This window comes from Heterodontus francisci, chromosome 43, assembly GCF_036365525.1.
Source record: "Heterodontus francisci isolate sHetFra1 chromosome 43, sHetFra1.hap1, whole genome shotgun sequence".
NCBI lineage: Eukaryota > Metazoa > Chordata > Chondrichthyes > Heterodontiformes > Heterodontidae > Heterodontus > Heterodontus francisci.
This window is the reverse complement of record NC_090413.1, coordinates 17,619,066-17,640,302: the sequence shown is the minus strand read 5'-3', so window position 1 is coordinate 17,640,302 and position 21,237 is coordinate 17,619,066. Positions and strand designations below refer to the sequence as shown.

Here is a 21,237-nt window from a genome sequence, read left to right as displayed (position 1 = left end):
CATGACCAATCAGAGTCCACTTGCCAACCAATCAGCACTCTCTTCTCATACAGTATAAATTTGTTGCTTTCCCTTACATTGGTTATTCTAGCAAATTGTCCTAATAAGTACAAGATAAAAAGCTTCGACAAAATGTCTCTATTTTCAGCAATACTCAAGTTCTGTACTACCAAACAATGACAATGAATTACTGTTGAAGTAATAGTAAACACCAGAGACAATTTGTACACAGCAAGCTCCCACAAACAGCAATGAACGGATTTTTTTTTTAGTGCTGTTAGTTGAGGGCTAAATATTGGCCAGTACTCTCCTACTCTTTGAAATAGTACCATGGCATCTTTTACATCCACTTGAGATACCTCGGCTTAACATCTCATTCCAAAAGACAGCACCTCTGACAGTGCAGCACTCTCTCAGAACTGCACTGGAGTGTCAGCCTGGATTTTGTTCCTTCTGACTAAGAGTGAGAGTGTTACCACTGAGCTAAAGCTGACACCTGTGTATGGATATTGAGCAGCATGATGTTAGCACCTCGTTTGCTTGAGGATTAGGTCAATCTGCATTACTGCAGAGACCAAAACATTATCCCTAGTGCTGTGTTTTCCCTATTGGAAATATGCTGGGCCAGGAAGGGGCTTTTTGCCTATTTATTAATATGACCTGAGATTATATGTACTGATACATATTTTTTGATTTCAGATATTGACGAGTGTCTTAAAAATCCATGTGGTGCTCAGGAAGTCTGCACAAATACACCTGGAAGCTACAGCTGTGTTAACAGCACCTGCATTGGTAAAAAAAAAAGTCAATTACTTGCTTATTGTATTAAAGAAAAATACTGAATGAAATTTAGCATGGAAATTACACTTGCTACTCAGGCAGACTGAACCAGCTCAAACTCTGCGTCCTTTCTGTGATAAAGATACTGTACTGGTGCAAGCTGTATTGAGCTGAGCTGAACTTTGCATTCCATATCCTGTCCACCACCCACCTCTGCTCTTACCTCATTCATGCCCTTCTCAACTCTAGGCTCAACTTGTTGAAAACTCCCTTCATCCTCATCGTATCTGAAATCCAATTTATCTAAAACTCTGGATTCTATTCGTCACTAAATCCACTGCCCTGTGACTCCCAGCTTCACTAATCACCATTGGTTTCCACCCCCAAAGTATCTGTTTCATTGTTTACAAATCCTTTCATGTATTCCCTCTTCTACCATTGCACGGTCCACCTTCCTCTGTACCCACAGGCACCTTGTATTCTTCCTGGCCTCCTTTACAATGCAGTAGAACCTTAGTTAATATCCCACCATGTCCGTTTGAGAATTTGAATACGGTTTTAAAAAGTCTGGTAATAAGCTGGTATCAGTAAAAGTGCTCATGAATCTGTTACATCATCTTAACAACCCAACTAGTTCACGAAATTCCTTTAGACAAGGAAAGCAGCCATCCTTACCCAGTCTGGACTACATTTGACTCAATGTGCTTGATTCTTATCTGCCCACTTAAATGGCCGAGTAAGACACTCGGTTGTTGGAAAACTGGTTCACTATCACCCACTCAGCTGTGACTCAGTTGATAGCATTCTTGCCTCTGCGTTCGAAGGTTGCTGGTTTAAGTCTCACTCGAGGACTTAAGCACATAAATCCAGGTTGACACTCCAGTGCAACACCGAGGAGGAGATGAGGCCCCACCTGCCCTTTCAGGTGGATATAAAAGATCCTATGGTACTCTTTTGAAGAAGAGCTGGTGTCCTGGCCAATATTTATCTCCCGATTGACATTACAAACACGGACGATCTGGTCATTATCATAGTGGCCTGAATTTTATCAGCCCTCTATGGATGGGCAGAGAGGCAGAGGGGTACCATAAAATAGCTCGGAAATGCGGAGGGTGGAGTGCCCATCGCTTTCCTGATGTCATTCACTTTTGTCAGGGATGGGTAGGCTGAGGACGGCCTTCCCGCCCAGAGGCTAATTGAGGCCCTGAAGTGGCCAATTTTACCAGCGGCTAATGGGAGCCATGCTAGGTGGGGAGACTGCCCAGTAAAACCTGGCGGCCTCCCTGTGGGCTGCTTGGGTGTGGGGTGCAGGGGTGCCCTCCTGCTTGGGTAATCTGTGGCAAAGGCCGCTCCACGACAACACCACACCCTCGCCTTCAACAACCACCCGCCAATCCCCCCCCCCCCACACCTCACTGGGCCTGTCTGACTGGCCCGAGCCCCCCACTAGTTATCTGTTCCCTGAGGCTCTTGCACTGCTCCTGGTCCTGCACCGGCTGCAGTACCAGCAGTGGCCAGGTTTCACAATGGCGCTGCTGGTACTGCTGAGCTGCCAGCCCTCTGATTGGTCAGCAGCTATTGGCAGTGCGATCCCCTGTCCTTAAGGGAATGGGTACCCCGGCGCTGGGCAGTTAACTGTGCGTTGTAAAATGCAACTGGGAGTCCCCCAGGATGACCGAGGCAGGGTTCCCCTCACCCTTCTGGCCTGGAATCGAGTTCCCCGTCACCTACATAAAATTCACCCCAATATTGTCTGCAAATTGGCGGTGGCATTTCCTAGATTACACCAGTAATTACACTTCAAAAGTACGCAATTGGCTGTAAAGTTCTTTGAGCCGCCCTGTGGTTGTGAAAGGCACTATATGAATGCACATTTCTTTAACTCGGGGCAGCTAGGGAAGGGCAATAAACATTGGCCTAGCTAGCACCACCTACATCCCAAGAATGAATAAAAATAAATGTGTACATGGTTCCCATTTGCTTTTCTTATTTTTGAATTCCGTGTTTAAATATCTTCACAGACCAGAATCAGTTTAAGTCGAAGCAGTGCAGCTTCATTCACTGGGACCAGGAGATACAGGTATTGTACTACATTGCATCGTCACTCCAGATCTAATAACCACATGTGACACACTTTAATAAAGCTTCTTAACCATTAAGGGGAGCTATATGAGTGTTGGGGAATTGAGCATTTCCCCATTTCCCATTGCTGGAATCCAGCAGTTTGGGGATGAACATGGTCTTCTCTCCTAATACGAAACTGGCTGTTATTGGTGAACCGGCAGCGCATTTTACACTGTGCTTGATTTTCTTTCCTATTATGGGATGGTGTAAAACAGGGCTGCCGACTGGCAAAGAGCATGTTTTGCGTTACTGGTGAACACCACTTTCACCCGCTCTGAGTTTAGGTACAGAACCGGCCCGACACAGGGTAAATCTCCCTCTTTTGAACTGCGACAATCTGCCTCACTCCTCAATAGAATAACCTATAGGTGAGTATGTACTTTCTATGTGTGTGAATATACAGTGTGTTCATAAAGTCCTCGTGCAGCTTTCAACTTTAGCAACTTTGGATGTACACACGATGATGGATGCAAACCGTAAACAGCACATGAAAGCATAATTCATAAGGTTTTAACACAATACAGTTCAAATCTCCAGGCTTCAACAGAACTGCTGCTTTTGTGATATGTTGTTCAATCTGATTGCCCAACTCATTGAAAACATTCTCCAGTTGTTGCTGAGTGCCTTTATGAATTGCATTTATGATCCTGGCCCGAGAAGTTTGAACAGTATTTTATCAAAACTTGATGTATTATGCTTTCATATGCCGTTTACTTCTATCACGTGCACATCCAATGTTTTTAACGTTCAAAGTTGCACAAGGTCAATATCCTGTGTATGTTATCTGTGCGGCTGTTTGTATATACGTCTCTATATCTGTGTACGTTTGTGGATACACATGGCCTACATCTATCTCTCTGCAAGTACATGCCATTTATGTATCTGGGTACATGTATGATAAATATGCTTGTGCTTGACATGCTGGTCAGCTGTCTCTTCCCACCTGTTTCAGGTGAGACAGATACAAATGAGGCCCAAGGGTTAAAATATCCTCAGCCTCAAACTGATAATATCAGATGGGTTTGACGCTCGCACTGGCAACAGGTCCTACCCCACTCTCTGGCTAAAATCTGCTCCCAATTAAACTCCACCCTATATCACTGTGTATATATGTGATCGTATATGTTATATATGAAGGGGGGGGGGGTGGTCAGTTGGCTAGACAGCTAGAGTGTGATGTAGAAAGGTGCCAACAGTGTGGGTTCAATTCCCATGCTGGCTGTGGTCGTTCATGGAGGTCTGCTTCCTCACCTTGCCCCACGCTTGGGGAGTGGTGACCCTCAAGCTGTACATCACCAACTGTCTCGCTAATAGGGAGAGATGCCTATGGTCCTTTGGGACTATGGCTAGAGCAATGTGTGATTTGAGTACATGTGTGATCTTTGTCCACCTGTGCTGATGCCTGAAGATTTTTGTGAGTTAGATAATTTCAAGCAGACTGAAGTTCAGTCTCTACTTCTGAAGATTTATTTTCTTTCTTCCCACAGTCTTCCTCATATACATTCCACACATATTGTTCTGTGATTAATTCAATCGTTGTACTAGTGAATAAACAGTGTCGGGATCAGAAAGGCGAACCTATATTTCAGGTTAGTAGCGGCGCATAATGCTTTGTACTGTTTTTCACAGGGTGAAATCAGTAATTCAGTCCTGGATGGTTAAAGTAAAAATGGTGCCAGCTATATTAAAGATTCCACACTGCATCCATCACACATTCCCATTGCCATGTGGTTTCCAGCATTTGATTGGTACAGAATTTCTTAGACTCTATGGTATAAAGGCTCACATACATGCTCGGTATTTTCTCAGGATCAGCCCCCATAAGTGGACCTTGCGTCCCCTATGACCCTGAGTGTACCCTTTTCTGCCCAAAATGTAGATGAACAATAGAAAGACAGGTATCAGAACAAAGCCCCCTTGCTCTGTACACTGGATTGTAACAGATATCCATCACCCCTCCCTATCCCTCCCCCAACCCTTAACAAGCAGTAGCATTCTTGCCTCTGAGTCAGAAGTTCATGGGTTCAAGCCCCATGCCACAGACTTGAGCACATAATCTAGGCGGACATCTCAGCGCAGTACTGAGGGAGTGGTGCCGTCTTTCAGATGAGATCATAAACCAAGGCCCCATCTGCCCTCTCAGGTGGCCATGAAAGATCCCACAGCACTGTTTTGAAGAAGAGCATGGGAGATCTCCTGGCTGATACCTAGCCCTCAACCAACATCACTAAATTAGATTATCTGATCATTGCTGTTTGTGGGATCGTGCTGTGCACAAATTGTCTGTCACATTTGCCTACATTACAACAGTGCATGTCAACAAATTACTTTATTGGCTGCCTTGAGACATCCTAAGGTTTTGACAAGTGCTGGAGAAATGCAAGTTTACTTATATTTTCTTTGTTTCCTTCCCTTCGTAATATAAATACTTTTATCAGGAGTGAGGTTAGGCTCTGAATCAACAACCCAGTTTATTTAGATAAATCGAGTGAGGAATAAGCATATGGTATAAAACAAGCAATCATACACCGCCATACCCTCTGAGCTAGATAAAATACTAATGACACAACTGTCATTCCCTCTGAATATAAGCCCAATTTTAACTTGGGGCAGGAATCGGGGTGGAGGAGGGTTTGAAGACAGTGGAGATTTTAATTCCCAGGCATCAGTTGAAAGCCCCAACTCTGACTCCCACCTGACACCAGCAGAGATGTTAGTGTGCGGGAGTGGAAGTATGCGAGAGTGGGGGTGGGTGCTGTGGGGGTGTGATGTTAGGCTGCTGCTGGGGACTCACGGGATGTGGGTTGGTCCCTGGCAAGATTATTGAGGAAGGGGAGAAGGATTGAATAGCATTGTATACACACCACTGCTGTCCCTGCTGAGATCACTTGTTTCGGAGATCAAATCCGGGATCCCCTCGCATCCATATGCTCAGTTACTGATGGGGTAAATTGCAGCATTGTGAATGGAACTATACAGCAAGAACAAGTTGCATTTATCCTGCACCTTCAACTTTGTGTAATGTCCCAAGGTGCTCCATAGGAGGTACACAATCTAATACAAAATTGACATTCAGCTGAAAAACGGGCAACCAAATGCTTGCAGACAGGCTTTAAGCAGCATTTTAAAGGAGGAGAGCACAGTGGAGAGATGGAGATGTTTAGAGGGTGGAGGAATTCCAGAACGTAGGACCTAGATGGCTGATGGAACGACTGCCAATGGAGGAGTGAAGGAAGTGGGGGATGGGCAAGAGGCCGGAATTGGAGGAACGTAGAGATGGTGGAAGGTTGTAGGGCTGAGGGAGGTTTCAGAGATAAAGAGGGGGTAAGGCCATGGAGCGAATTGAAAATGAGGGCTGGGAGCCAATGTGGGTCAGTGGGAATAGGGATGATGGGTAAATAGGAAGGTACGACTTAGGCCATGGGCAGCAGAGCTTTGCATGAGCACAAGTTTATGGAGAGTGGAAGGTGGGAGACTTGCCAGGGATCTTTGTAATAGTCATGTCTGGGCTGAGGCAGGAGCGGAGACGGACTGTATTTTAGATACGGAAGTACGCAATCTTGGTGATGGAGAGAATATGGGATCAGAAGCTAAGCTTGGGTTCAAATAGGACAGTACGTCTGCGAAACGATTTAACCTGAGAGGGTGGCCTGGACGAGGGGAGTGGAATTGGTGGGTAGATAAGAGTTTGTGGGGGCAATACCTTGAAATAAAAAGTTTTTAAAAATGGGCCAGTGTTCACAGAGATGGTATTAAAATATTTTATCCCTCACAGGAAATCATTTCGACTGCAAATGATCTTCTGAGGAACGATTCCCTGTGGGCCGACATGGAAAATGAAGACCGCTTCTATTTGGCTTCCATTTTAATGCAGTCTGTGGAAAACACTGCGATAGGTGCCAGTCTGGATTTACCTGATCAGGGAAGGAGAATTAAATCAACCGAAAATATTGGTAAATCCAGCAGATATATTTTATTTGATATGCTGTCTTGAGGCAGCTGTCTGTCTTTGGCCTCCTTATCTCGAGAGACAATGGGTAAGCGCCTGGAGGTGGTCAGTGGTTTGTGGAGCAGCGCCTGGAGTGGCTATAAAGGCCAATTCTAGAGTGACAGGCTCTTCCACAGGTGCTGCAGAAAAATTTGTTTGTCGGGGCTGTTACACAGTTGGCTCTCCCCTTGCGCTTTTGTCTTTTTTCCTGCCAACTGCTAAGTCTCTTCGACTCGCCACACTTTAGTCCCGCCTTTATGGCTGCCCGCCAGCTCTGGCGAACGCTGGCAACTGACTCCCACGACTTGTGATCAATGTCACAGGACTTCATGTCGCGTTTGCAGACGTCTTTAAAGCGGAGACATGGACGGCTGGTGGGTCTGATACCAGTGGCGAGCTCGCTGTACAATGTGTCTTTGGGGATCCTGCCATCTTCCATGCGGCTCACATGGCCAAGCCATCTCAAGCGCCGCTGACTCAGTAGTGTGTATAAGCTGGGGATGTTGGCCGCCTCGAGGACTTCTGTGTTGGAGATACGGTCCTGCCACCTGATGCCAAGTATTCTCCGGAGGCAGCGAAGATGGAATGAATTGAGACGTCGCTCTTGGCTGACATACGTTGTCCAGGCCTCACTGCCATAGAGCAAGGTACTGAGGACACAGGCTTGATACACTCGGACTTTTGTGTTCCGTGTCAGTGCGCCATTTTCCCACACTCTCTTGGCCAGTCTGGACATAGCAGTGGAAGCCTTTCCCATGCGCTTGTTGATTTCTGCATCTAGAGACAGGTTACTGGTGATAGTTGAGCCTAGGTTGGTGAACTCTTGAACCACTTCCAGAGCGTGGTCGCCGATATTGATGGAGCATTTCTGACGTCTGCCCCATGATGTTCGTTTTCTTGAGGCTGATGGTTAGGCCAAATTCATTGCAGGCAGCCGCAAACCTGTCGATGAGACTCTGCAGACTCTTGAGGCAGCTGTGTGTGTGTGTTGTGTGTTATATGTGAGGTGTAACACTTACTGACATTCTACATCATGCACATAATGTGGAATTTGTACAAAAATATTCCTCAATGTTTCTTTAATCAGTGGGATACAATTCTTTTGTCCAGAGAACACATTCGGGCCACTGGAATCAAAATGTCACAAAACACCAAGAGGGGAATGTTCACCTTTACCGTCTGGCAGTTCTGATAATTTGTAGAACCTGCCCAGTTTCCATTCCATTGATTCCAGCCAGAGACAGTAGCACAAGATCTCAGCTGACACTCGCAGTGCAGGACTAAGGGAGCATTGCACTGTTGCAGTTTGTGTTTTTCGGATGAGACGTTAAATCAAGGGCCCGAGTGCCCTTGCAGCTGCACATGAAGGATCCCATGGCACTGTTCCAAAGAGGAACAGGGGGGGGTTCTCCCTGGTATCCTGGACAATATTTGCCCACCAACCAAAATCACTAAATAACAAATTATCAGGCTATTATCCCATTGCTGTTCGTGGGAGCTTGCTGTGTGTAAATTGGTCACCTCATTTCATACATTACAACATTGACTGCATGCCAGAAAAGTACTTCATTGGCTGCAAAGCAGTTTGGGATGGCCTGAGGTAGGCATTTTTAAATGCAGATATTTCTTTTTAAAATTATGCCCGGGAACTTTTAGATTTATTTAATTCAGAAGTTGTATTTTCTTGTGACTAAATCTTGCTCCGAAAAAACGCATTTACAGAGTTTCTTTCCTTTCACTTGTTAGATCTGGAAATACGAACCTTTCAAGGGAAAAACACTTCAGTACCTGATAGAGTCAGACTACAGGCAAAGGGCAACTTTGTAGATATCGATCGAAGTACAGTCATCAGTGAAAATGCAAAGGGTAAATTTAATGTACTTCTGTTAATTCTTGATTGCTCTCAGTAAACACCTCTACTTACTTTGATTACCAAGTCAAAATGCAGAATGCTTCTGGTCATTCAACCCCTGGGATTGCAGTAGGGAGGGATGTTGAATCCCCAATAAATGGCGCTATAAAGTGGGTCTATAACCATGGGAATTGATGATGCTTGATAGCACTCTTGCGCACATGGAGTGCTCATTCCCCACATTGCTGAGCAGCTCTGAAAAGGCCCCATGTCATGTATGCTGCTGGGTACTGTGGGTATTTTTGCCCACGGATACAGGGATCACAGCTACTAGGTGATGTGCGTACACAAGTTAAACTTGCTATCGGTCGAAGGGGTGCATGACAGTATGGAATTAAAATAAGACTGCTCCTGTCTAGAGTTGGAGAGTGTGAGGGACTTTGGGCATATAGGTACATTGAAAAGTGGTCAGTTACTGAAATGATTTAAAATTTGTTTTGGGGATATGGACATCACTGGCGAGGTGTTGCTGAGTAAACCATTTGGTTAGTTATGGCAATTCCATGTTTAAAATTGAAAATCCCTGTCCTTCATCCATATCCCTTTTGAACTTACTTTCCATGGATGTAAACCCCATATCTTTTAAACACTTCGGTTGATTTTACAACTTCTGCGACAGTGTATTCCACATTTGCGCAACCCTTTGGGAGGGAATTTTCCCCTAACTCGCCAGTGGAAGACCCATGGGATTAGGTGGAATGCTGATTTAATATCCCGCCCAATGGGAGCAATTTTAATCTAACTCGCCTTTTGGGAAACTGATGGGATTGGGTGCAATGTTGATATTTACATCCCACCCACCCTTACTCTCCATTAAAGTCAATAAGTAATATTTAGTGAGTGTAAATTCAGCAGTCCACCCGATCTTGTCGGTTTCCCATCTGGCAAGTTAGGTTATAATTGACTCCTTTGCGCCAATTAATTTACTTATTATTTTGCAGAAGTGCAGGGCGTTCTCCCTGGTGTCCTGGCCAATATTGATCCCGCAACCAATATGTCTAAAAAAAAAACCCCAGATTATCTGGCCATTATTCCATTGCTGTTTGTGGGATCTTGCTGTGCACAAATTGGCTGCGTTGTTTCCTACGCTACAACAGTAACTACGCTGGAAAATGTTTTCATTGGCTGTAAAGCGCTTTGGGACATCTTGAGGTTATGAAAGGTGCTATATAAATGCAAGTCTTTTTCTCTTACAAATGACATAAGGGGATATGAGGATAATGTGGGAAAAAGGCATTGAAGTGGATGATCAGCCATGATCGTATTGAATGGCGGGGCAGGCTCGATGGGCTGAATGACCTACTCATGCTCCTATGTTCTTGTTGTTCCCCCTCTTTTTATGTGCAATTGGAACTTGCATCTTCATACTTTATTCCTTTGGAAAGAGCATGAGATTCATTGTTAGAATGCAGGAAAGATGCTTTTGTCCTTGATACGTAGATCAGGAGTGTCCAAACCTCATGAAGTGTCTGAACTTCAGATTGCAAACTCTGATTAAATGTACACCTGAAGGTATCATCACATGTCTTCCAGTCTCCAACTGCCCGCATCCAGTCAAACAGCCTTTTATTTTGCCCTATCTCCAATATTTTTAACACTAATAAATGAAATGCACCAAGGAAATGAGAAAAACACATTTTGTTTTTAACACCCCCCCCCCCCCCCCTGTGTTTTCTCCTGTGTGTTGCTCGCATTGATGACCAAGGGATTAATCTTTAATTCCGGGAGATTCTAGGACAATACTGGAGGATGGGGAAACCAGAACTGACTCCTCCAAACTCCAATCATGACCTGTTCAGGTTCTGCAGCAGGAGTAATATTTTGTAGCCATCGTCTACCCTATGGATTTCACTTTAGCATTAGTAATGTTTACCACTTCCTATGGTGACAGGTTTTGCTGCTGTGGCTTTGGTCGCCTTCAAAAAAATGGATTTTATTCTGAATGGAAGTGTTTTCAACCTCAGCACCGCTGATGGAAAACTGAAGCCATTTCGACTGATCTCGAATGTAGTTTCAGCCGTAAAAACCAACATGAACAGCCATGGACTCGACCTGACAGCGAACTTCACTTTCAAACACACAGAGGTTTGTAAAGAGTTGTACCAGTTTGCTGTACGGTTTGTAACAGAGTGGATCCCATCCCAGTCTCGCAATGATACTCGTGCAGTGAAACTGCAGCTCAGGGTTTGCAGACTGAACAGATATTTCTATTCAGAGAGGCAATTGAGTGAAACAGCGGAAAGATCACTCGGCTGAGAATGAGAACAATCCTTTTATGCCACATAACAATATGTTGCATATGGGCTTGGTGTGAGACAAAACAGCTCATTAATGATGCAAGAAACAGAAATAATTGGAGTCTATTTATTGCTCCTCGAACTGGAGTTTGAGAAAATTGCAAATCTTTTAAAAATCCTCCCCACCCCCAATTTTATCCCTGAATTTCCTAAGATGCTGACTCTTAATCGGATAAGAGGGAATGCAAAATTCTCATCCTCGTGTTTAAATCCCTTTATGACTTTCCTCCTCCCTATCTGTACCATTCCCCAGCCCTACAACCAACTCCCTCTGCCTTGTACATTTCTCCCTCCCTTTGTCCCATCACTGTGCCTTCAGCTCCAGTATTCCCTCCGCTAAGACACGCTCTCCTCCTTTAATGGCTTCCTGAAAATCTACCTCTTTGGCCAAGCTTTTGGTCACATCCCAATATCTCCTTCTTTGACGCCCATTTTTGATTTCATCTTTGTGAAGCACCTTGTGATCTTTTCTGACATCAAAGGCACTATATAAATGCAAGGTGCTGCTGAGTAAACCATTTGGTTAGTTATGGCAATTCCATGTTTTAAATTGAAAATCCCTTTCCTTCATCCTTATCCCTTTTGAACTTACTTTCCATGGATGTAAACCCCATATCTTTTAAACACCTCAGTTGATTCTGCAACTCCTGCTACAGTGTATTCCACATTCGCGTGACCCTTTGGGAGGAAATTTTCCCCTAACTTGCCAGTGGAAGACCCATGGGATCAGGTGGAATGCTGAGTTAACATCCCGCCCAATGGGGGTAATTTTAATCTATCTCGCCCGTTGGGAAACTGACGGGATTGGGTACAATGTTGGTATTTACATCCCACCCACTCTTACTCTCCATTGAAGTCAATAAGTAATAATTGGTGAGTGTAAATTCAGCATTCCACCCGATTTTGTGGGTTTCCCATCTGGTAAGTTAGGTTATAATTGATTCCTTTGTGCCAATTAATTTACTTTTAACCTGTTCGTTTGTTCCGGATTCCACCTGTCAACTTCCATTCTCACTTTAAACATCCCCCATCAGATCATCCCTTAGCCTCTTCATTCGCAGGGTATATAACACAGGATTGCCCAATGCTGCACCACACCTGCAGCCCACATATCGTCCTGGTGAATTGGTGTTGGACTTTCACCAAAGCCAGCAGATTCTTCCCAAGATGGAGTGTCCATAGTGAACGCAACAGTCCAAGCAAGGCATGACCAACAGTCTGTCTAACTGCTGTCATGCTTCCTCGCAGCTATCCTCTTGAACTTTCGTGATGAGGCGCAGTTAGTCTTTTTGATTAGTCTTCGCAAAAACTTCAACCTAATGCGGGCAGCCTTCTGTCCCTGAGCACAATGAACTGTTCTTCAAGTGTGAAACCAGAAAGTGAGTGTCGACAGATTATTCAGTGGTGAAGAGGGCCACAGTTGACCCTGGACCTGCCCTCACTCATTGTGCACACACACACACACACACACTGAGGCTGGTTCTAGTTCATTCACTTCTGCCTGGGCTGAGATGAGCTAATTTAACACAGACACTGAGTTGGGCCTGGGGTATACCCTTCTGTGTGGCTCAGACAACATTGGGTGATCACCCCTTTCCACCGAGTGTTACATGCATGCTCTATTTGCCCAGTTACAACTGGACTGGTAATGGCGGATGGGAAAATGTAATCCTTGCTCTCCACAGGAAGCTGAAGGTGACTTGGAATTGCACTGTGCTAACTGGAAGCGCACAGCTGGCAAAGGTCATTGGTCTCCCAAAGGGTGCGTTAAGGGAGATTCCAACGGGACGCACACCTGGTGCCGATGCAATCAGCTTTCCAGCCTCGCTGTGCTGGTGACTCCTTTTGAATGGCAGGTATAAATCTTTATTCATCAATGTTTTTTACAGTTCATACTGCATTCATGGCAACTAGACAATGTTGTCCCTGAGTGTTCGGTTGTTGTAGTAGTGGAAGGATTCACAGGCTGATTAACTGTCTGACAGGCTGCAACCTTCTTTGTAGTCTTATGTGATGAGAGGGTTTCATGGGCTTTCACAACTCCAGACTGGCTGGAGTGGGGTTTGACGTCTTCTGACTCAGCGACAGCAATGTAATCACTGAACCAAAGCAGGGAGGAGGTATCATCGGTCATATATTACTTTGCTATGAATGTTCCTAGTGTGTAAGATTGACACTTATCTTCAGCTTACTCGAGGTTTGCATTGTAATTTGTTTTATTCAGAAACCTTAGTGAGGGACCAAGAATCAGAGTGCAGGACAATATGGAGGCTAACAAAACATAGGGTGAGAACATAGGAGCACGAGGCCATTTAGCCCCTCTAGCCTTTTGCACCAGGTCATGGCTGATCTACGACCTAACTCCATATACATGTCTTTGTCCCACATACTTTAAAACCATTGGTTAACAACAATCTCTCAAACTCAGATTTCAAATTAACAATTAATTTAGCATCATTTGCTGTTAGAACCATAGAAAAGTTACAGCACAGAAAGAGGCCATTCAGCCCATTGTGTCTGCACTGGCTGAAAAAACTAGCCACCCAATCTAATCCCACCTTCCAGCACCTGGTCTGTAGCCTTGCAGGTTACAGCACTTCAGGTGCATGTCCAGGTACCTTTTGAATGAATTGAGGGTTTCTGCCTCCACCACCGTTCCTGGCAGTGAATTCCAGACACCCACCACCCTCTGGGTGAAAAAGTTTTTTCTCCTGTCTCCTCTAATCCTTCTACTAATCACCTTAAATCTGTGCCCCTGGTAATTGACCTCTCCACTAGGGGAAACCGGTCCTTCCTATCTACTGTACATCAGCTCCTCATAATTTTGTACACATCAATTAAGTCACCCCTCAGTCTCCTCTGTTCCAAGGAAAACAACCTTAGCTGATCCAATCTTTCCTCATAGCTGCAACTTTCGAGACCTGGCAACATTCTTGTAAATCGCCTCTGTACTCTCTCCAGAGCAATTATGTCCTTCCTGTAATGTGGTGACCAGAACTATACATAATACTCCAGCTGTGGCCTAAACAGCGTTTTAGACAGTTCCAGCATTACATCCCTGCTTTTGTACTCTATACCTCAGCCAATAGAGGAAAGCATTTCATATCCCTTCTTCACCACTTTATCTACCTGTCCTGCCACCTTCAGGAACCTGTGGACATGCACTCCAAGATCTCTCACTTCTTCTAACCCCCTCAATATCCTCCCGTTTATTGTGTATTCCCTCGCTTTGTTTGCCCTCCCCAAATGCATTACCTCACACTTCTCCAGATTGAATTCCATTTGCCACTTTTCTGCCCACTGAACCAAACCATTGACATCGTTCTGGAGTCTATAGCTATCCTCTTCACTATCAACTACAAATCTGCAAATTACCAATCATGCCTCCCACATTTAAGTCCAGATAATTAATATATACCACAAGCAGCAAGGGACCCAACACTGAACCCTGAGTAACGCCACTGGAAACTGCTTTCCATTCGCAAAAACATCCGTCGACCATTACCCTTTGTTTCCTGTCACTGAGCCAATTTTGGATCCAACTCACCACATTCCCCTGTATCCCATGGGCTTTTATTTTTCTGACCAGTCTGCCATGTGGGACCTTGTCAAATGCCTTACTAAAATCCATGTAGACCACATCCACTGCACTACCCTCATCAATCCTCCTTGTTACTTCCTCAAAACATTCAGTAAGACACGACCTTGCCTTAACAAATCTTAATTTACACATCTTAATTATAACAAATTATAATTTACCCACCACCGAGGTCAGACTGACCGGCCTACAATTATTTGGCCTATCGCTCGCACCCTTTTTAAACTGTTTGCAGAAGACAGTTCTAAACTTCTACCATCCTTTGTGTGTAGAAGTGTTTCCTAATTTCGCTCCTGAAAGGTCTGGCTCTAATTTTAAGCAATATCTCCTCGTTCACAACGGTACCACCATCAGAAGATGGGGTGAATCAAGAAGTAATGGTTTGGTGACACTGGTGTTACAAACCTGCAGATTGTAGGAGGAAAGACAGACTGGGAGAGGCAGGCTTAAGGTCCCGAGTGTGGATGAACTTGAGTAGAGCAGGTGTTAGAGGTCCCTCCGGGGAACATTATTCAAGATTTGGATGGGGTTGGGATTTGTTCAGAACGTTGAAGGGAAAACAAACGGCTTGGTATAAAAACACAAACTCTTCAGAGGCTGTTTTGGAAGAGATGTGGTAAATCCTTTTTAGATCCGAAGATTGTCATTGTCTTTCCGTCGCATAGAAGATTCCAGCTCCCTTTCTTCAATTAAACTTGCAGGACTATGACGATAGAGCAGGGAGAGTTGGGCTATTGGGACAGCTCTTGTCAAACAACCAGAACAAGCTCAATGGGCTGAATGGCCTCATACAGTGCTGTATGATACTATGTTCAATTTAAGTTACGGAATGTTTAACAACTAGGAATTTACATTGTTAATAAGTATCCTCAGAGCCAATGTCTTTTAATGTGTTTTTCATATTCCCTTGTAGACAGAGCCTCTTGCTCTGACTATAATTACATTCATCGGGATCCCTGTATCACTGGTGTGTCTTGCTATTGCTATTGGGATCTTTGTCTTTTGGAAGCATCTTAAAAGTACCGTAAATAGCACGCACTTGCAGCTGTGCCTGAGTCTCTTCCTAGCGGAGCTGCTGTTCATTGTGGGAATCAACAGAACTGAAATCCAGGTAAGAAGCCACACGACAGCCAGCGGCGCATGAGAGGTGGGTTATACTGGTATCACACTCTTCGGTGTTTGTGATCCAAACTGAAGTAGATTATGTAAAATTGTTAATTAAGAATGAGAGAGTTTTCAAAAAATTGTTGGGGGTGTGGAAATTTTAACCTAACCTGCCTGTTGGGAAACTGATGGGATGAGGTACAATGCTAGTTTGCACCCTCGTCCGAATTTACTCTCCATTGGTCAATTTTGGGTGGGGTGTGACACCAACAGTCTACCCAATCGTGTGGATGGTGGGAGCCAATTGACATTTTCAAGATTCAGATCAATATGTTTTTGTTAGGGATGAGTATTACAGGATATGGAGCCAAGGTGGGTGAATGGAGTTGAGGTACAGGTCAGCCATGATCTAATGGAATGGCAGAACAGGCTCGAGGGGCTGAATGGCCTCCTTCTGTTCTTATGTGAAAACATGTCTTGACCGAACTAAAACTGTGTCATTGGAAAGACAACATTAAATGGCCTGTGAAAAGCTCTCATACTGTTTCTTATCGTTTCAGGTCATGTGTGGGATTATAGCAGGAATTTTGCACTATTTCTTCCTGGCAGCGTTTGTTTGGATGTTTCTGGAGGGAGTCCAACTCTACCTCATGGTCAGAAACATCATGAAATTGAGGGTTCCCCATTCAGAGAAAATTGGGAAGTACATGTACCTCTTTGGCTACGGAGTCCCTGCAGTAATTGTGGCTATTTCTGCTGCAGTGTATCGCGACGGCTATGGGTCACCCAATCAGTAAGTAAATGTCTTATGTTGTTCCCACCTTTCAATGCAAGTAGTTAACTTACTGTTGACACACACTAACCATGTTCCTGCCTGATCAGGAGACAGGACAAAGCCTGTTATTTGATACATAAACTGGAGCCTTGTCAGAAGGTCATGGGTTCAAGTCCCACTTCAGAGACTTGAGCACAAAATCCAGGCTAACTCTTTCAGTGCAGTATTGAGGGGGTGCTGCATTGTCAGAGGTGCCATCTTTCAGTGAGAGGACAGCAACCCGCACTTGTATAGTGCCTGTGATGTACTGAAATATCCCAAAGTGCTGCACAGAAGCGTTATGAAGCAGAATTTGACACCGAGCCACGTAAGGTATTAACTAAAAGAGGGAATAGAGATTATTTTCTTAGTTCGTGGATGGGCAGCTGAGACCTGCACCATCTGGGAACTTCAGGACACTTCATGTGTCTTGGGGGACCACATGTGTAGGAAGTGTCTTCAGCTGCTTGAGCTTGAGCTCAGGATTTCCGAGATTGAGGGTCACTGGAGTCACTCTGGAGCATCTGGGAGGATGAAAGTTTCCTGGATCTTGCGTTTCAGGAAGTGGTCACCACACAGGCAGTGAGCATTCAAGATAGTAGGTGGGTGGCCATCCGGAAGAGTAGGAAGATCAGGAGATGCAGGAATCTTTGGGGTGTGTGCCATTCTCAAACTGGTGCTTAGTTTTGGAGACTGCTGAGAGTGATGACACCTTGATGGAGTGCAGTCCAAACCATGGCACTAATGGGCAAGGGACTGTACAGGAGGAAACAGCAAAGAGTGTAAATATAGTCATTATAAGATATTCCGTAGTTAGGGGGAGAGACAGGTATTTCTGTAAATCTTATCGTGAGTCCCACATGGTGTGTTGCCTTTCTGTTGCCAAGGTATAGGACATCACGAAGAGGGTGCAGAATATTCTGCAGGGGGAAGGGAGTGAGCCAGAAGTTGTGGGACATGTCGGTTACGTCCTTCTCTAGTACTATCCAACACTCTCACTCCTTTATGCACCTTATTCCTCTTTTCTACTTCTATAAGCTGGTGCCCACCCACCTGCCAATTATCATCGACATAGGGAAGGCAGGCATTGAAGTCGTACGGTCAGACTTTCAGGAGCTAGGGAGGAAGTTAAAAAGTAGGACTGAAAAGGTAGTAATCCCTGGATTACTCTCAGTGCCACATGATAGTGAGAGTAGAAATAGGAAGATAGGGAAGGATAGGGATGTGTGGCTTAAGGCACAGTGCAGGAGGGAGAGCTTCAGATTCTTGGGACATTGGGATCAGTTCTGGATGAGGATGCACCTATTTAAAAGGGGTTGGTTGCACTTCCACAGGACTAGGATCAATGTCCTCACAGAAAGGTTCACTGGTGTGGTTGGGGAGGGTATAAACTAAATTGGCCGGTTGGTGAACTACAAGCACAAATAGCCCTGTTGGAATATGATGTAGTGGCAATAATGGAAACTTAGCTTAAAAATGGTAAGAACTGGGCACTTAATATTCAAGAATACAATGTGTTTGGAAAAGATAGGGAAGGCAAAAAGGGAGATAGAGCTTAGAGTGGATAAGACACCTGGTCTGGATGGCTTGCATCCCAGATTGCTAAAGGAAGTGGGGGTGGAGATAATGGAAGGGTTTGCCATAATTTTCCAATCTTCCCTAGATACAGGGGAGGTGCCAGAGGATAGGAGAGTGGCAAATGTGCCATCCGTATTCAAGAAGGGGAGTAAGGACATCCCTAGTTACTACAGTAATATAAACACAAAATACTGCAGATGCTGGAAATCTGAAATAGGAACAAGCAATGCTGGAAATACTCAGCAGGTCTGGCAGCATCTGTGGAGAGAGAAGCAGTTAATGTTTCAGGTCAGTGACCCTTCATCAGAACTACAGGCCAGTATAGTAACTACAGTTTAACATCAGTGGTGGGTAAGGCTTTAGAAACAATAATCAGGGAAAAAAATCAACAGGCATTTGGAGAGGTTTGAGTTAATTAACTATAGCCACCACAGATTTGTAAAAGGCAGATCATGCTTGACTAATCTATTTGATTATTTTGAAGAAGTAACAGTGAAGGTTAATGAAAGGAATGCAGTGATGTTGTCCATATGGATTGTAAGAAAGCATTTGTTGAAGTAACACATAAAAGGCTGGATAACAAAATAGAGGCTCATGGAATAGGAGGGTCAGTGTCCAATTGGATAAACAATTGGCTTAAAGACAGAAAACAGCAAATCATGGTAAACGGTTGTTTTTCAAACTGGAGGATGGTCGAGAGCGGTATTCCCCAAGGGTCAGTGCTTTTTTGATATATATAAATGCCTTGGATATTGTAAAGTATCAAAATTTGCCAATGATACCAAACCTGAAGGAGTGGCAGACAGTAAGGATGATACAAACTACCTGCAAGAGGATATAAATAAACAAGCAGAATGGGCAGACAAGTAGCAGATGGAATTTAATATAGAGAAATGTGAGGTGATGCATTTTGACAGAAGGGATAAGGTGAGGTGTATATATAGACTAAATGGCACAGTTTTAAAGAAGGACCTGGGGGTTCACGTGGACAGATCTTTGAAGGTAGCAGAACATGTTGTAAGAGTAGTCAGCAAAGCATATGGGATCTTGGGCTTCATATGTGGAGGTATTGAGTACAAAAGTGGGGAAGTTATGCTGAACCTTTATAAAGCTCTGGTTAGGCCACAGCTGTAGTATTGTGTCCAGTTCTGGTCACCACACTTTAGGAAGGATATGAGGGCCCTTGAGAGGGTGAAGAGGTGGTTTACCAGAATGGGTTCCAGGGATGAGAGATTCTTGCTTTAAGGTGAGGTGGGAGAAGTTGGTGTTGTTCTCCTTAGAGCAAATGAGTTTGCGGAGATTTGATAGAGGTGTACAAGATTATTTTAATTTTTATTAGCTTTACAGTCAATTAAGTACTTCTGAAATGTAGTCGCTGTTGTAATATAGGAAATGGAGCATCTAATTTGCACACAGCAAGCTCCCACAAACAGCAATGTGATGACGTGCTTTTTTGTGATGTTGATTAAGGGATAATGATTGACCAGGATACCAGGGAGAATTCGCTGTTCTTCTTCAAAATAGTGCCCAGGGATCTTTTATGTTCACCTGAGAGGGCAGACAGGGTCTCAGTTTAGTGTCTCAGCTGAAAGACAGCACCTCCGGCAGTGCAGCACTCTCTCGCTGGAGCAGGGCTTGAGCCCATGTCCTTGCCTGACTCTGAAAGATGGAGTCTGAAAGACAGGGCCTCAATTTAATGTCTCATTGGCCAGCCTTTTGTTCACCTGTCTTAATAACACCCGACATAAAGTCATAGCTGTAAAGCGCTTTGGGACTTCCTGAGGCCTTGAAAGGTGCTATATAAATGCAAGTCTTTCTTTCTATTCAGCAGCACAATTAACTCTAGCAACTCAACAAATACAGCAACAGCTAAATACCTGATGACCTTGTGGACTCTGTACCAAGATAGCAGTCGATAATCGCTCTCATTCCCCCGGTAAATCACTCAATTGGTCATTTTGTAGGTCTCAGTAGTGAATGCCAGCTGCTCACCTGTGGGCAGCATCGCAGATGAACCCAATTCTGTTCCGGTCCAACATTCATACATGTTTGTAGGAGCTGGAGTTTTTGGCTGAATTCTTCCCTTCCTTAATGAGGTACTGTGGCCAATCCCAAAGGAAATCACCTAACTCAACACGGAATCAAACCTGTGGCAAGGTTTGTGTTTGACTGGAATCATGTTTGCACTGACTGCTCCTTTCCATGGAGTGATTTCAATCTATATATATATGGAGCTTCATGACCAGTAATTATGTGGCAGAATTTGCTACGTACATATCTTAAACCTTGTTCTGTAGCTTTCAGATTTACTGATTCTCCCTCTTATTTCCTTCCCATTCTCTTGGTTCTAATTCTCTGTAACATTCTTCATCCATGAGTCTACAGTGAGTGGCAATGTGCTATTCAACCATATAAGGCATCGCGGTTGATCCCAATCCTGTTGTTACCTGATTTCTGCACCATTGCAGCAGTCATTGGAGAGTTACCAGGAGCGCTGGCTGATCTCTTCTCTTTCGTCCCCTGGGCAGTGGTCGTGTGGCGCTCAGTTGTAGCGTTCCCTGAGAGCACCTAACTCAGCACAGAATGTGGGTCTCCATATCAAAAATGCAGCAGAGAAACAGGCCATTTCAGCCCAATCAGTCCATACTCACGTTTATGCTCCACTCGTGCCTATTTTATTTGCAAACTGGTTACTTGACACTTCTATTGTTGTATTGCTGAAGATTTAATGCATCCTAAACTTTAATCGCAAATCTTCTGTCATTAAACTCCAGCTGCTGGCTACAAACGCGTAGAAGATTCATCTGGAGCTTCCTGGGGCCTGTGTGTGTGATAGTCGGGGTAAATTTTTACATTATCCATATTGAGATTGTGCTGTTATAGTTGGTTTTATTAGGTGATTATGTTTCGAACATGCAGTAATGTAAATTCCTTCTCTGAGCCTTCTGCCTCAGCCTCTGTGCTGCTGAATTTCTCACTCATCCCTTGTTCCCTCTAGATTTGACGATTCCAATTTTCCCCTGGCCGGCCTCACACCTTCCA

General features: G+C 44.4%; 1 protein-coding gene across 1 annotated transcript in view; it reads left to right on the top strand.

The window, feature by feature from the left end:
- LOC137355626 (adhesion G protein-coupled receptor E3-like) overlaps positions 1 to 21,237 on the top strand; it is a 52,879-nt gene that overhangs the window by 18,374 nt on the left and 13,268 nt on the right. Inside the window, exons 5-14 of the mRNA XM_068020985.1 lie at positions 700 to 792; positions 2,802 to 2,860; positions 4,392 to 4,493; positions 6,680 to 6,857; positions 8,639 to 8,762; positions 10,694 to 10,889; positions 12,787 to 12,957; positions 15,613 to 15,810; positions 16,364 to 16,596; positions 20,970 to 21,036. Of these exons, the coding sequence (XP_067877086.1) occupies positions 700 to 792; positions 2,802 to 2,860; positions 4,392 to 4,493; positions 6,680 to 6,857; positions 8,639 to 8,762; positions 10,694 to 10,889; positions 12,787 to 12,957; positions 15,613 to 15,810; positions 16,364 to 16,596; positions 20,970 to 21,036 (1,421 nt within the window). The remainder of the gene's footprint in view (positions 1 to 699; positions 793 to 2,801; positions 2,861 to 4,391; positions 4,494 to 6,679; positions 6,858 to 8,638; positions 8,763 to 10,693; positions 10,890 to 12,786; positions 12,958 to 15,612; positions 15,811 to 16,363; positions 16,597 to 20,969; positions 21,037 to 21,237) is intronic.